Source organism: Triturus cristatus, chromosome 3_1 (assembly GCF_964204655.1).
Source record: "Triturus cristatus chromosome 3_1, aTriCri1.1, whole genome shotgun sequence".
NCBI lineage: Eukaryota > Metazoa > Chordata > Amphibia > Caudata > Salamandridae > Triturus > Triturus cristatus.
The window spans coordinates 511,231,813-511,249,631 of NC_140583.1; the positions used below are offsets into that span (position 1 = coordinate 511,231,813).

General features: G+C 47.8%; 1 protein-coding gene across 3 annotated transcripts in view; it reads left to right on the top strand.

Moving 5' to 3' along the window:
* Positions 1-17,819, top strand: part of LOC146860504 (aminopeptidase Ey-like) — a 724,459-nt gene that overhangs the window by 641,749 nt on the left and 64,891 nt on the right. For all 3 annotated transcript variants that reach the window (XM_085644417.1, XM_085644415.1, XM_085644416.1), the window contains exons 19-20: positions 4,771-4,911; positions 8,775-8,856. In XM_085644417.1, the coding sequence (XP_085500543.1) occupies positions 4,771-4,911; positions 8,775-8,856 (223 nt within the window). The remainder of the gene's footprint in view (positions 1-4,770; positions 4,912-8,774; positions 8,857-17,819) is intronic.

A 17,819-nucleotide genomic window follows, 5' to 3' on the forward strand; every position in this document is an offset into this window, starting at 1 on the left:
CAGGGCAGTCCTTTGTTAGCAGCAGGACAGTCCTCCTGAAGTCCTCCGCAGGTCCAAAAGTGTACTGAATAGTTGGTCTAAGGGTCCAACATTTTTACCTGATGCCACCCTTTGAAGTAGGAGAAACTTCTAAGCCTTCCTTATCCAGTTCTGGAAATTTCCCTGCTTCCTCTTCCTGGTCTCTAAGAGGTCTAGGGTGACAATTGGCTAGTGTCAAGTTCTTTGTGAATGTGCTAGAGGCAGCCCCCCTGAAAGGTAAGTGTGTCAGGGAACCGATCCACCCCTTCCATACTGGTAGGATGACCCATCTTGCTAACGCTAGTCACCCTTTGTTTCACTGTCTGGAGAAATACACAAAGGCCAACTATACAGAGTAATGTGACCCAGGACACAGACTGGGGGCATCAAATAGTTAGGCCAAGAAAATGGTAACTTTCAGAATTGTGTCTTAAAATCTGACTTTACTATTTAAGAGGATTTTAAATTTCAATTCTTTTGAGACCAAACATGACTTCCCTACCTGTTCCAATGTAAACTTTAATCCTTATTAAATGTAATAAGGTAGCCAAATGTTATCCCATTGGAGAGGTAGAGCTCGCAGTAGTGAAAAATGAATTTAAGAGTTTTTCACTACTAGGAAATGTAAAACTTTAAATTACATGTCCCACTTTTTAAATACAATGTACCCAGCCTCAGGGAAAGTTTAGGGCCTACCCTAGGGGTGACTTATATGCATATGTAGTCGGTAGCATGATGAGTGCTGCAGGTCCATTAGTAGCATTTAATTTACAGGCCCTGGGCACATGTAGTATCACTTTAATAGGGTCTTAAAAGTAAATTAAATGTGCCAATTGGGTGTAAACCAATTTTACCATGTTATAAGGGGTGAGCACAAGCACTTCAGCACTTGCTATCAGTGGTAATGCCAACACAAGTAAATACCAGCAAACAGGAGGGAAGAAGGCAAAACATTTGAGGCCACCAAGTCCGACATTTTGTTTGGTGAAACTCAAGCAAATATATTTTCTACTTTTCAAAATACTGTGCTTAAGCTGCTTCCACTACTTTAAATAAAGGAAAGAACTTTTGAAATATGAAAAACCCAAAGTCGGAAAGCATTTCACAGCAGTGATTTGACAGCAGTCAGCAGTATCTGTTTATGTGCACTACTAGTACATTTTCGAGCAATGTAGCAAAGCATTGGGCTGCAATTTAAGTGTTTTCTGTTCCTTCTAGTAAAGGTGCACTGATTGGGAGTTGGGAAGGTAGGAAAATCAGAAACAGGGTCAGAGATGTTCGTTGCAGTGCCGTTTACTGCCTGTGGACTCCCTTGCTGCCTGTTGTTATGCAGAAGATGATAAAAGTGAATGGCTGCTGAACAATCCAAAAGATGAAGAAGGACGAATGAATGCCTCGGTATTAGAAATTGAGTTACTGGTTGAGGGGGGTGAAACCCTACTCAAGCAACAACCACAATCCTTGTCAGGTTGAAGTCATAAGCAAATGCAAATTAACCCGTGCTCAACCCTCCAAAGGCTTGGCACAGAGGAGTCATGCTTAACTTAGAAGCAATGTGTAAAGTATTTGGGCAACATTTTAAATGATAAGGAAAAACACAACACAAGTAGGATCCCATACAAGATTAGAACAATAGAGTAAGGTTTAATAGATAAATCATGATCAAAACCATGAAAATCCAATACGTAGAGCCAGAGACATGCAATTTTAAAGATTTCAGTGAACATAGTGCCAAAAATCACAAAGCGCCAACTGTGGTTATCTGGTTGTGCCTGAGCAGGACTAAGTCACAAGTTGAGGCCGAGCATGTTAGAGCTCGGGCTGGCTACATAGACCCAGTTAGGCCAGCTGAACAAGAGTATCTTAAATCCTCATTGTGCAAGATCTGGGTCTAAGATGCGTTGCACAGCTGTCGTTCCTGGGAGCTGCAAAGCTGCGGTGTGAGATCCTGTATTGGTGGCAAGGTGTTCATCAGCGAGGGGGCTTTTAATGCCAAGTTCTGCATCAAGGATGCATTGAGTACTGGCTGGTCCTGAAGAAGCTGCGTGGTTTGCTATGTGGAGCCCTGCATCATTTTCTAAGATGCCGTCAATGTGTGTCTGCATAGAGGATGTGTTGCTCAGCATCAGTTTCAATGAGGCTATGATGGCGATGTGAAGTCCATGCAGCATAGGTGGTGTGTTGGTTCTGCTTGGGGTTGCACCGCATATCAAGGGAAATGCATGGGTTCTGCTGGGTCCACAGAGGGGCTGACATAACACCATCAGGCCCACTTCCAAGGGTCCAGGACTGGGGTGGCATCACTTGGTGTAGGTTAGGACTCACAGATGTAGAGTCCTGGTGTGCGTTACAAGAAACTAGTCCTTGGAGTCACTCTGGTGGTCCTGGATACAGGTTCCAGGTTCAGTTCTTCTCACCCAGGCAACAGGGCAGTATGGCAGCACAGCAGGGCAGCAGTCCTATACATATTTATTACCTACTGGCAGTTGTAAGTAGGTAGTTATAGTTAGGACCTATTTTCCATAAGAAAAGCATTTTTGGTTTGCCAATAACTTTGGTGCAGTTTGGCGAATGTTCACAAAGGTTTCAAAACTAGTTTGCCACTCACTTCAGCTGCTGTCTGGAAAGTATCAGGGTGATTTTTCAAGCGGGGACTGAGAAAAAGGGGTTGTCCCAAAACACGTTTTCTGCAGGCAAACGGCTGAATGGAATTACACCAAATGTGACATAAAGCTAGGTCTTGATACAGAAAGAGTGCTTTTCATAATTTGGTGTAAACCTTTTCAGTAGTTTTGGAGTTATTGAAGAAAAAAGATTTATATATATATCCAGAGATGAGGATCTATCACCATGGATCCTCAGATCCACTCGCCAACAGCAATGATGTGATCGGCTGGCTGCAACCCGAGAGAAAAGTTGTGAATCACTACACAATTCCTTGGGGGAAATAGGGTATAAATGGGATATAAGGGGTAAGAATAGATGTATCCTGGCCCCACTGGACTGATGGAGAATAGAGGTATCCTGACCCCACTGGACTTAGGGAGGGGTCTGTGAGGGACACTTTATGAGTAAGAAATTGTCTATAAATGTTTTATTTTTAAAGCGCGAGGATCTGCAGATACACCGCGGGTGCTCAGTGCAGCCCCGTGTGAATCTAAAATGAATCTATGGATCCATTTCCAAATTTAAAAATAAATCCACTCACAGATTCACTCACATACTCATACACCCACACAGCTACTCACATACCCACTCACACAGTTATACAGCCACTTATACACCCATGTACACACCCACATAATCACTCACACCCACTCACACACCTGTACAGCCAATCTCATGCCCACTCTGAGACCTAGAGAACCACTCACATACCCACTCACAAACCCATATAAATCCCATATACACAACCAACTACTCACTCAACCACTCACACACTTGTGCATCCACTTGCATGCCCACTCTGAGACCCACAAAACCACTCACACTCCCACTCACGGACCCACACAGTCAGTCACACATCCACTCACACATCCACACACACACACACTCACACACCCATACAGCTGCTCGCACACCCACTTAAAAACCTAGAAAAGCCGTTAGACACCCATGCATCCACTCACATACACACACTTAGAAACCCACAGAACCACTCACACACCCACTGACAGACCCACAAAGGCAAACACACACACACTCACACACCCACTCACACACCCATACAGCCACTCACATCTCCACTCACAGACCCACACTCCCACCCACAGACCCACACAGCTAGTTACACACACACTCACACACACACTCGCCACATACTGACATACCCACTAACACACCCACATAACCACTCACAACCAGTGATAGCATTAGATAATTCTAGAATTTCACTGAGAAAAACAAATATTACAGGGAAATTACAATTGGGAAATAGAATTAAAGGAACTTTTGAAATTCATTATAGCTAGGTTCAGATTTTACACACACAAAAGCATAGCAATTCAGTAGTTATAGTTATCTCAAGTAACTATAAGTTGAGCCCTAAGGTAATGATAACTCACACCCTCGACAGGCACTGCTAATTCCCCCACATATTACATCACTTGTGATATCTCCTATGGCATCATTGATAATATCACTGCAACATTTGCACTGAAATTATTGATGAGAAAACGGTGGCCCACATTAGTACATCATGAGAGTTACAGTGAGTTTTCATAACACAAACATTACAGTATGTGGCTAGAAATGCTTGTGCTTACAAATAATAGTTTGCAACTTCTTTTGTGTGGTAAATTGGACATTGATTATACAATAATACCCATTAAGAGAATTGGTTACCTCACCACATATTAAAAATTAAAAAATATGAGCAGGAAAGTTCCAATTACTATAAACATGCTCAAATTCGCTAAAATATTTGCTTTGTATCTAACAGTGTTGTGTACAATGCCCTAAACATGTTCCAATATTTTAATGGAATGTGAAATTAAAATACAATTTATAGAGTGCACTAATGCCCATAGGTGTCTTGGGGCTAAAAAGAACTGCAAAGAGAGAGAGCACAGCCTACAATTTATTTGCCAATAGCCAACTTTTGAGAGCTTTCCCATGAGCTGCTTTAATATTGTAAGGAAGATTATTCCGATGTCTATTTGGAAAACAAATCTCCGTTATTACTTGAATCAAGTTTTTAAAAATGTCCTCTTGTTACTAATACTTGTCATAAATTCCTATGTTATTTCATAGATATCTTCAGTATACCTTGGATCCCACAAAAATTCGAAAGCAAGACAGCATTTCCACCATTACTCTTATTGCCAACAATGCCGTCGGGCAGAGCCTCGCTTGGGACTTTGTTCGAGCAAACTGGAAGACACTTTTCAGTCAGTAAGTTATCTGCCATGGAATCAGGAGTCGATACCTTTTGGTCACGGGGTACAATTAAGAAGATGGAATATCTATGGTTGAAATGATTGGCATACCTGCTGCTAATAGAGTATACTGTGTATTACTTAAGGAGGTGCAAAATAGCAAAACTGGCAGACTGGCAACTTCACATAATTTATTTGAAATCTATATAATCTTTGCAAAGTACAGAGCTTTTAATATTTCAAAAAGCAGTTTCAAAGCAATAAATCTTAGCTCTAAAAGGTGTTATATGATACCCACAGATTAAGTAGGACTATGTTTCTGGACAACAGAAGCTTCCGAATATGGAAACTTAGTTCACATATAACATCAGAAAATGTTGACCTGGATCCTAGCTAGCTCACAATGCACCACCTGAACCCCTAAACATACTAGGGTACCAGACGGTGTCAACAACCTTGAACATGACCACTGCTTCTACTCCCCAAGGAAATGTGGAAACAGATCTAACCTTTTGTTGTTAACTTTTGCATGCCCAAGGTAAACACAAGAAATATACGAAATGGCTTTTCAAACATGTATTGAAACATTCATATTGCTGTATAAATAGAATGTTGCATAATGATTAGACAGAAGAAACAGAGCATTGTAACCAGCATTACAGTAATAGTGAAAAAGATAAACAGTTCAACCACTATAACATTACTTATGTGATTATATGATTATACACCAATATAATAGCACCCTTACTATCAAGAGCATAGTGAGAGTACCCTCTGCCAGATCCCTTGGGACAGCGTAACCCCAATATCTGAATATGATGTGTCAGGAAGTGGGCCTGTGTAGAACAAGATATAGTCCTTTGCTGGATAGATATCAGAGTCAGCAAGACTGCATCTCAGTTACAGTGCAACTCATTCAACGACAATCCCAGCAGAAGTGCTCCTCTGCTGAATGTAATACAGAGGCTGTTTTTTTTTATAAATAAAAGCACTATTCCAATCACACTGTATCAAAGCTGCAGAGCTAATGTGAAGGTTAGTCTGAACCCTTAGAGCTGTCTCCAACAGGACAACCAAATACAAGGGCATCGCATTCTATGTGCCTTAGTTATCCTTCGGCAGAGTGCAAGAATAATGTGATGATAATGTTTGCTAATTTCTCAGTACAATATTGTGTAAGTACAAAGCATGTAAAACGTCACATTAGAAAATGGTGTCAAGCGAAAATGTGAAACTAAAATGGAGACTTAGAGCAGGCCCTGTTGCATCCCACAAGAAAGAGAAAATGGTTTTGCCAATGCTTTTTAGCATATGTGTCGAGACAAATGAAAACCCATTTCAAGAAGGCCACAGATGTATATGCTTGCAGTGTGTTGCATGTGCACAGGTTCTAACATGGTAACAGTAAATTAAAAGAAAAGATGAAGGAGTGAGTAGCCCACACACACTTATGATTACCCGGACCCAGTAATAAAATAAATAAGTAAATAGATAGTAAATTATTTAGAAAAAGAGCAGGGCATAGAGCAATATATGGAGCTTTTGGAAGGGGGTGAGGGGAGTACAAAGAGGGAATGAAGGGGACAGGAAAAAGTGGGGTAGAGGGCAAGGAAACATAAGAACTTCAATGGAATGTTATGCAAAAGAAAAAAGTCTTCAGTAGAAGGATATAAGTCATCCTGAGACCAAAGAGCTCTTGAGTGAGACAAACATAAGAATATCAAAGAAAGCAATTGAATCAAGAGGAGACACCTAAGATAGACAACAAATCCATCCATTCATGAGTAAAGCACTGACCAAAGCCCCACTCTAACATTATGTTGTGCAGTAGAAATATTAGTTCTGCCTAAAAAGCTAAAGCTGAAGCTAAGACCTTAAAAAGAAAAGTTTTAGTTGCCACTGGAATCAACAAAATATTCCCACTGCTTCTTAGAGCTGCTCAGCATAGCCAGCGGCCTGCAGCTAAAAGGTATCTGTTGGCTGCTCTTTCTCAGAGCTCCCACCCCAACCCCCTGCTCTTCCTGCAAGAAATCCTACACATGTGCAGTCCTCATAAACCTGCAAGGTCCCCTGCTGAGTCCAAGAACAACCACTGCAAGTCATCTTCCTAAGTGCATTAAGAAGGAAAAATGCTTCTTCTGAAGCATACGCCCTGCTCAAAGTCCTTTGTCCAATGCCTGTAATGCCCTAACACCAAAGACAATGATGTGGATTTGAAATAGTCAATAAATAACAATTATAGCCATTTCCTGTCAAAGGTTACAGATTAAAGATTATAATTTGTACTTTGACCTTTTCTATGATTCAGCTACTGTGCTACACGTCAAATCAGCTTTTGGGGCCTAATCACTTGAAAATATAAAAATTTTAATTTCACACATCTTTTACGTTTTAAATATCAGGCACCCTGCCTTGTGGGTAACAAGTTATACTTAGGGGTGGCCTATTAAAATTTAAAAGCAGAGATTTTGATATGTTTGACATTAGGGGGTCTATTATGATGTAGGGTGGATCGCCACTGCCCGCATGGCGGTGGCGATCAGCCCTACATCATACCCCGCTCGCCACCCATTTCCACCCGCCATATTAGTATGGCAGGGGGACACCAGCGGACAGAAAGAGCGTCCGACGGTTTTGCGCTGGTCGACCAGCTGACCGGGCGGAAAAGGGGCTGGATATGGTGGTGGTGTCTGCTACAAACCACCATCCATATTAGCATGGGCAGCGGTGCAGGGCTTTCCATGGCGGAGACCCCGCCATGGAAAGCCATGCAGATTTTGCTTTTGGGGGCCTGTTGTGGGCCCCCAGGGTATTGGGGGTGCACATGAGAGGTACCTATGGTACCCCCCTACATTGTCACAGACAAGGTGGGAGGCACCGCGCAGTGCCTGTCACCTTGTGCACGACAATGCACAACGTGCATTCCCAGCATTGTGGCGAACGGTGCTGTGAGCACCGCCCGCCACAATGGTGGGAATCGAGGATGCCACCGCCACGGTGGCATCCTAATTGCCAGCGTGGGCCGCTGCACCACTGGCGGGTGGTCCCTGCACTGCTAGGGTGGCGGGCGGACTGGAGTCCGCCCGCCATCCTAATAGACCCCTAGGTTTTTAGGCTGCTGCTGCAAGGCCATACATAGTAGCCATCTTTTGCAGCCCAACACAGTGGAAGGCAGCATCCACAGGTGGCATTTAACTTTGAAGCACTTGGGGTATTGTCTACACAATATACTAGAGCTATATAGGCAAGTTAAATAGGTCAATCAGGGGTAAACCCATTGAACAATATTTAAAGGGGAAGCATAATAACTTTGCTCCGGCACTGGAGGGGTAAAGTGCACACAGTTCAAAAAACAGTAAAAATAGGGTTCACAAAAAGGCACAAAATCTGGGTTGACCAAGCAGGAAAGGCTGATTTGTTATACCATTAATTTCTAAATGAGCCCCTCAGTCTGTGCCCTGATAATGACTGCCTAATCTAAAACCCTCACTTTTCATTTTGTGTGTACTCATTACTGTTATGAAAGGTCACAAGATGGCAACAGTATACTAATACAACATGCTGTTTATTTTTCATGTTTTTCCCAGGCCTCCTGCACTTTGGAAAATATTATTCAGTTTTGGTGGTATGAGCTCAATTACAGTATCCCATTGCGGAAATAATTGTATACCAACTCTAGTAATGACATATCTTCATTGTAAATCATCTTGTTACAACAGGTCCTTTAAAGTATCTTTTTTTAACAAACATCATATGTAAACGTTATGCAAGTAGTTTAGTGCATGTGACTACCTGCAATTCAAAGGACTGGAAAGTCCCTTTAGAGTAAAAACACAAAGTGACTGCTAAACATCTCAATTTATTTCTCATAATTTGCAGGCATGGTATTGGATCATTTTCTTTACCAAACCTGGTTACAAGAGTGACACGGAGGTTTTCTTCAGAGTTTGACTTAAAACAGGTAAGAAGTGTTATGGACATTCAGCAGATTGTAAGTTTAAAATATAGGCCAGCAACATACCTATACATGTGCAAAAAAGCTTGCTGTTCTTTGTTACATCTTCACTGGCTGAGTTAAGCTAATCATTAGATATCACATTCATCAGTGTATTCTCCTAATTCATCACTCTTACCACTAGGCATAAAAGGGCGACTGAAGTAGTTAATTGCCTTTTCTTTGTTTTATTTTTTCAAGAGGAGTCAGAGACAGGGATACTCTCCTGGGATTCTTGGCAGAATCCCTTGGTAGGCACTAGTCTGCTGCTTCTTATGCCATGCAACTTGATGGTGGTGTCCTGCTCCTCTGTTTGAACCATCAGCAAAGGCCATGGTATGACAAAGCAAAGTTGGCTTCCTCTTAAATTCTATTTGGTTGTTTCAAATTCTTCCCAACATCAAAAACTTAATCATATGTTAGTTCTAAGAAGTGCAAAAATAAAATTATCATAATGTGCATCATCAAAATAACCTTAAGGCAGAATGAATCCTTCACAATGACTCACACAATTCTGACTCCGTCGTGGTGGGAATGGCCTCCCTTACTTCTACCTCTCCTTGGCACCTCTGACTTCCCCAGACCGAAGACGGGCTGCCTGACCCTTGAGTCTACTGGGCAGCCGTGTGCTGGGTGTTTTTGGATGTACATCACTGAGTGCTATTGTGGTGTGGAAACCCCTTCGAAACAACATTTTGTGGCCCTCCTCCCTTATTTCACAATGCTCTTTCTTTCTTTCTCTCTCTCTCTCTCTCTCTCTCTCTCTCTCTCTCTCTCTCTCTCTCTCAATTACTACATGCTCATGGTCATCCTCACTTAGATGTGCTTTAGGTTCTGTCTCCATGTTGTCCTAAAAAAGCAAGATTCAGACCTTGAGGTAGCAATGGTACCACCCTAACATTACAGCCCTTCGTCTCACGGTGAGGTAACACTAGCCTCTTGATGTCCCTTAACCTTGTTTTTATCAGCCTCAAATCCTATCTTTCCCTGCTCTTGTTTGACCCCATGGTCTTCACAACTTTTTATGTAATATCCTTACTTGCACCACTTGGTGCTGTACTTTATGTTTTGCTGCAGCACAAGTGTTCCTCATGATCCAACACATGGGGGCCGATTCCGATCTTGGAAAGACCGGGTACGAACCGTCGGTCGGAGCGTTTTCTCCGTCCGACTCATACCCGGGAAAAAAACATTACAAACATGCAAGTACGATTCGCACGGAAACACCATTTCCGTACGAATCGTAAAAAACACCGACCGATGAAAAAATACATACCAATGTGATCCGGGACAGCGCCGACGTGACGTCGGGACGCATTCAGGCTGCGTTTCATGAACCAGGAAGTACGATCCGCACCGACGTCACCCCGCACGGATTAAATTCTCCGGCTGCCAAAAACTGCCGGGAAAATCAGGACGATGCGCACAAGGAGCACCTGTACGCGACGGACAGCCATGGACCCGAACCTACGTGTCATCCCAGCACTCATAGCAGTCCACCTGCTCTACAGGAACCGACGCAGATGCCGCAGAAGGTCAGAACAACACCCAGGGGCAAAGAGGGGGGCAGGGGCAGGACACATAACCCCCACCCAAGTCACAAATCACACATGCCCTGGACATACCTGACCTGCAGGACCTGGTCACCTCGAGGGGGTGGGGGCGTGTCCAGCAACGCAAGCGTCCGCCACAACGTAAGTGGATGTTGACGCGAACCGGCAACACAACAATACTGGTATGTACCGTACCCACGCCTTAAGAGCGTGTGTATGGGTTGTACCACGCCCACCCCTACGTCACCCCAGCAATGGCGGTACGGCCCGTACCCACGTTCTAAAGGCCTGGGTACGGGCCGTACCAGCATTGTTGGTGTGACGTAGAGGTGGGCGTGGTACGACCCGTACCCACGCTCCTAAGGCGTGAGTACGGTATGTACCCAGGCCTGCAGATCGTGGGTACGGGAATGTACGGAGCGTATCCCCACCCGTGTATGAATGGAGCGTACCCACACCCCACCAGTGTATGTACGGAGCATACCCCCACCCATGTATGAATGAAGCATACCTACACCCCACCAGTGTATGTACGGAGCGTACCCCCACCCGTGTATGAATGGAGCGTACCCACACCCTACCAGTGTATGTACGGAGCGTACCCCCACCCGTGTATAAATGGAGCATACCCACACCCCACCAGTGTATGTACGGAGCGTACCCCCACCCGTGTATGAATGGAGCGTACCCACACCCATGTATGAATGGAGCGTACCCACACCCCACCCGTGTATGTACGGAGCGTACCCCCACCCGTGTATGAATGGAGCGTACCCACACCCCACCAGTGTATGTACGGAGCGTACCCCCACCCGTGTATGAATGGAGCGTACCCACACCCCACCAGTGTATGTATTGAGCGTACCCCCACCCGTGTATGAATGGAGCGTACCCACACCCCACCAGTGTATGTACGGAGCGTACCCCCACCCGTGTATGAATGAAGCGTACCCACACCCGTGTATGTCCCGAGCGTACACAGGAGGGGTGGCTGCCTATCACTCCCAGCAGTGCCCAGACACAGGAGGGGTGGGTGCAGAGTCCTCCCAGCAGTGCCCAGACATAGGAGGCGTGGGTGCAGAGTCCGCCCAGCAGTGCCCAGAGACAGGAGGGGGTGGGTGCAGAGTCCTCCCAGCAGTGCCCAGACATAGGAGGGTTGGGTGCCTATCACTCCCAGCAGTGCCCAGACACAGTAGGGGTGGGTGCAGAGTCCTCCCAGCAGTGCCCAGACATAGGAGGGGTGGGTGAGAGTCCGCCCAGCAGTGCCCAGACATAGGAGGGGTGGGTGCAGAGTCCTCCCAGCAGTGCCCAGACATAGGAGGGGTGGGTGTAGAGTCCTCCCAGCAGTGCCCAGACATAGGAGGGGTGGGTGCCTATCACTCCCAGCAGTGCCCAGACACAGGAGGGGTGGGTGCCTATCACTCCCAGCAGTGCCCAGACACAGGAGGGGTGGGTGCCTATCACTCCCAGCAGTGCCCAGACACAGGAGGGGTGGGTGCAGAGTCCTCCCAGCAGTGCCCAGACATAGGAGGGGTGGGTGCAGAGTCCTCCCAGCAGTGCCCAGACACAGGAGGGGTGGGTGCAGAGTCCTCCCAGCAGTGCCCAGACACAGGAGGGGTGGGTGCAGAGTCCTCCCAGCAGTGCCCAGACATAGGAGGGGTGGGTGCAGAGTCCACCCAGCAGTGCCCAGACATAGGAGGGGTGGGTGCCTATCACTCCCAGCAGTGCCCAGACACAGGAGGGGTGGGTGCAGAGTCCTCCCAGCAGTGCCCAGACATAGGAGGGGTGGGTGCCTATCACTCCCAGCAGTGCCCAGACATAGGAGGGGTGGGTGCAGAGTCCTCCCAGCAGTGCCCAGACATAGGAGGGGTGGGTGCAGAGTCCTCCCAGCAGTGCCCAGACATAGGAGGGGTGGGTGCCTATCACTCCCAGCAGTGCCCAGACACAGGAGGGGCGGGTGCCTTTCACTCCCAGCAGTGCCCAGACACAGGAGGGGTGGGTGCAGAGTCCTCCCAGCAGTGCCCAGACATAGGAGGGGTGGGTGCCTATCACTCCCAGCAGTGCCCAGACACAGGAGGGGTGGGTGTAGAGTCCTCCCAGCAGTGCCCAGACACAGGAGGGGTGGGTGCAGAGTCCTCCCAGCAGTGCCCATGGAAAGAAAAGGGTGCAGTACCCACAGATATAATGCCCACAATTGTCAGTCAGGTGCTCAAAGACCCTGCAGAACACGTAACATGTGTGCGAGGCTGGGAGTACACACATGCATAGTGTGTAAAAGGGAACATGTCCACATGAAGTAACTTCAATATACTCCACACACAAGTACAGTGACCACCAAGGATGCCACAAATGATGCAGGTGGAGACATTGCCCAGCATGCATGGCCAAAGTTGAACGGATCCGTCACACACCAAGGATATGTAGACACAGCTCAGCACAACATTTAGGAAACACCCTGCAGGGAAGATGTCAGGGTCCACAGAGGAAGGAACACACCTTGGGACAATGTCACCATGCAGTAAGAGCATACATGAATGAAGTTATTTCGCAAATACCTTGTGATGGCGCACAGATACAAGGGTCCACCCCATGAGCAGCACACTACTACATTTCCCAGATACCTAACACATTATCCCCACCCCAAATCATGGAGCAGCACCACCAACAGCAATACCAGAAAAGCAGTAGTGTGCAAAGGGAAAAAAACATAGCTTTATTCAGCATTAAAAAAAGATTTGTTATTAAAAGTTGAATATGTACAAGGCCCATAGGGCAGTGCATAGTCCAATTCCTGGTGGGAGACACATAGGGACGTGTGTCCCCTAGCTTGCCTGCACAGTTCATACCTCCTTTGCTTCCACAGGGGGGGGCATCATGTGGGGGGGAAGGACCAGACACCACAGGGACAGGAGGGGCAAGGGTAGGTGTTGTGGGTGCAGGGACGGAGGACTCCACCACAGGGGGTGGGGCAGCGCCAAAGGTGGAGGTGAGAATGGCGCTGCACAAGGTTGCAAGGTCCTCCAGCGTCTCCCCTGCACACGAAGGAACCACAGGCCCCAAGGAGGGGGGGGTGTCGGAGGGATGGGTCACAGCGCTACTGGGGAAGGGTGTGGACGGGGGGGGACTCAACTACCCTGACCGGGGACTCCTTCGACCGCTTGCGGGGTGGTGTCACACTGGGGCTCAGGGACAGAGCGGCCATGAAGGATTCTTTGGTGGAATCCTGGCCAGGAGAGCTGAGGGGAGTGCATTTGGAGGTAGTGGGTTGTGATGAATGTGGACTCCTACTGTGGCTGCGTGTCTTCCGTTTGCCCCCCGACCCAGTGGGTGTGCCTACTTCACCCTGTGTGTGCATGACAGGAGGTGTGCGCTTGGCCGTCCCTGGTGGTGTGGTGCCTGTGTCTGGTGGGGTGCGTGCATGGGTACGTCTGGGTGTGCTTTGGACAGGCATTGGAATGGGAAGTGTGGATGGTGCAGGGGTAGGGGGGCGACGTAGCGCTGCAGGAGACCCACTGCTGCAGTCAGTGTCGAGTCAATGGACCTCAGCAACTGGCGTTGGTCAGACTGCGCAGCTGAGATGCCCTCCATGTATGCCTCCATCTGGGTGAGCACTCGTGTGTGGCCATGGAGGACATTAAGCATCGCAGTCTGACCACCCTGCAACTGGTGCAGGATGTCCACAGACTCGGCATTCGCGGCAGCAGTGGAGACAGGGGCAGGGGGTGCGGTGTCTGGCAAGAAGGAGACACGTGGTGACCTAGCACGGCGGGAAGGGACCCAAGCAAGTGGGAGGCCGGTGATGGTAATGGAGGGGGCGGGTTGAGATGGAGTGCTGCTTGCAGCTGTGGGAGCTGCCTCTGCCCCCTCTGGGAGCTCAGCCTCGGACTCGTCAGCGTCATAGTCGGTGGTGGGACTGGACAAGTCCTCCGCCTCACTCCCCTCGGCCTCCGTGCCACTCGATGCGCCAGACAAGACAGCACTGCTGCCACTGGTGCCTGCTCCCTCCTCACGGTCCGTGCCAGTGTCTCCCTCGGAGTCCCCCGACGATGCTGTGGGCAAGGTGAAGAGACAGGAAACAATCAGACACCTGTATACATATGTCACATGAGTCATATCTACATAGGTCACAGTGCACAGCCTGAAAAGCAACATGAGTAACATCTACAACACAAGGTACATATGTAGGCCCTGCAACACACAGCTGGTTGACCCATCATGCCACTGAGAAACAATGGAGAGCATGACCCAACAGCAAATTACTTGATATCAAATAGGACAGAGGAGCCAGGCTCTGGGGACAATCGTGCACAGCATCTGTACCACACAGCGTTGACAAAAAAGGGATGAGCAGGAACCATGTCTATTAACTTTTTGCACATGCTGCAAAGCTAATACATTAAAACATGCCCAACATGACTGGGTCACTGCACCTTGAGTGTATGTCCAGACAAACATCACACACAGGCCAGACCTAGCAGGGAGACTTCAGATTTGGACATGTAGGCCTTGCCCGCACAAAGCACCCCCTACCTGAGACAATGTGATTGAGACAGAGGAAGTACTTACACCTCTTACTCTGGGATAAAAACACATGGCCTGCACTAAATCCTGATTGTACACAAACTACCCCTGGTGCGCCTGTCCACATATATAATTGACAATCAACCATCCTCAGATTGTCGTTCCAAGACACACAGGCACTGCCCACTGTGAGTATGCACAAGCAAAATTGGGTCACACTGTACAGTGGACACATGTAGCACAGTTTATGTCAATACAGATGAGGCCAGGGTACAATGCCACAGAGCCCAACCTATGCCGAAGACACAGAGAATGTCCACATTGTTGGATGACACACATGATACCTAGGAAAAGGTGCCCCAGGGCAGGGTAGTGGCCACACACCTCCATGGTCCTGGATGGATATGACTGCAACTGAAGCAACCGTCCCTGCACTATGCATTACTCCCACTCATGCACATCATGTCAGAGGGCACAACAGTGGACATGCATGCTGGAAGGCAGTACACTTTAAAGACACACTCCTATGTTGGGACTCAGCATCAGTGCCAACTGACATGGACCCCACAATGACTGAACTGGCCAGGGCACAGCCAAGGTCCCAAAACCTGTTACACTCCACCCCCACACATGATGCTGCAAGCATTGGGCACTAGGCTTAACTGCCAGCCTAGATTACCTTGTGCAAGAGTGACTACACACAGACCAGGGAACACATGGCAAGGAGGGGAAGGGAGGAAGAACAGCACCGGTTTACTTTGGGGAACTGGTTATGCACTGTGTGCGTGTGTAGGGTCGGTCCGTATCACTATGGCGTACGCATACGCCAGCACTCCCATAGTGAAAGGGACCCTACACACGCGTGTACGGTCCGTATCACTGTGGCGTACGCATACGCCAGCACTCCCATAGTGATAGGGACCCTACCCACGCGTGTACGGTCCGTATCACTGTGGCGTACGCATACGCTAGCACTCCCATAGTGATAGGGACCCTACCCACGCGTGTACGGTCCATATCACTGTGGCGTACGCATACGCCAGCACTCCCATAGTGATAGGGACACTACACACGCGTGTACGGTCCGTATTACTGTGGCGTACGCATACGCCAGCACTCCCATAGTGATAGGGACCCTAAACACGCATGTACGGTCCGTATAATTGTGGTTACGCATACGCCAGCACTCCCATAGTGATTGAGACCCTACACACGCCCTCAGAGCGTATGTACGGTGCGTTTCACACCTGACAGTGGTGACAGGCGGCACACAGACAGGAATAGAGCTGTCATACTTGGCCAAGGCTGAATATCAAGGCATTGTCTGTGCAGTACTACATGTGTCGGGCACAGGTGGGTCAGGCTGTGATGTGGCACTATACTCCTGAGGTGTGAAGCTAATAAAAGTATGATGAGCTGTGTACACATGTCATGTATGATGGTGCCCTATGTGCCACACATCCCCTTCACTCCTTTGACATGTGTACATGTAGTACAGACTTGTTGAGCCATGCGTCACTGGCATGGCACAGTCACCGACATCCGCAACTGTTCCCTGATGCCAGGTACACGGAATATTACCCCTGACATGTGAATGCCCGCGTTGCACGCTGTAACTATGTCATGTGTGTGTCATGTGTTCCCATAGGTTTGCTGTAGGTGTTTGGTCAAATGCATCTGCAGTTGCTGCAACCAACATGTGTCTGTGTGTAGATGGCCATGGCACACTGTTACTCACACCAGCCCACATGTGTAATCCGACGTAAGGTGTGTATGTATGCATCGACACGGAGTTTCAAAACAAGGACATATCTGCATACTCTCAATGTATGTGTGATCAGTCTTGACATGTACTCCTTCATGGCAAGGTGTGTGGTCTGTCCTTTTTCTATGACATGTGACCTGTGCCTCTAGTGTTCCGCAACCTGTCTGTACAATAAACATCCTTCTTCTGCACATATGTGGATGTCTGTAACTCCTGTAATGCATCTGCTTGTTCACTTACACTGGCCCACTGCTAGTTTCATGGCATGGCATATTGAGGTTGAAAATCAACGTTTGTAGCAGGCTCTTGGTAGGAGTGTCACCTGCCTGGCATACGTGTCCAGGGCATATTGCACAGACCTGACTCTGTATGTAGCATATGTGTATTGCCTGTTGAACATGTGCTTAGTACATTGACATTGGTGGTGTACTGTACTCACTCTTCGTTGTCCCTTCTAATTCACTGCAGGGCTCCGCCTCTCCCTCGACCAATTCCGGACTTGGCTGACCTGAGGGAACATGACTGTATACGCCGCTACCGCTTCCCCCAACATTTGATTGAGGACTTGACAACACGGCTGGCACCACACCTCCAACCGCTACACAGGTATCCTACTGCACTGACACCCAAGATGAAGGTGATGGCAGCCCCACATTTCTTTGCCACGGGTACCTTTCAACATACCATTGCCCATGTTGGTGGCATGTCCCAAACCATGTTCAGCCGTGTTCTGCATGATTTTTTAGAGGCCATGTTGGATCACCTGGATGAGTTCATAAAATTCCCAACTCCTGAGCAGTTGACAGGTGTCAAGTGTGAGTTCTATGCCCTGGGAGGGATGCCCCACGTCATTGGGTCCATAGATGGAACACATGTGGCTTTGGTACCACCACAGGCACAGGAGGTAGCGTATAGGAACCGCAAGCATTACCACTCAATTAATGCCCTTGTGGTGTGTCTTGCCAACATGGTGATTTCACATGTCTGTGCTCGTTGTCCAGGCTCAGCACACGATGCTTACATCAAGAGTCGTAGCATGGTGCCTGAAATGATGCTGCAGCTGCGCAACGAACGAGCATGTATTGTTGGTG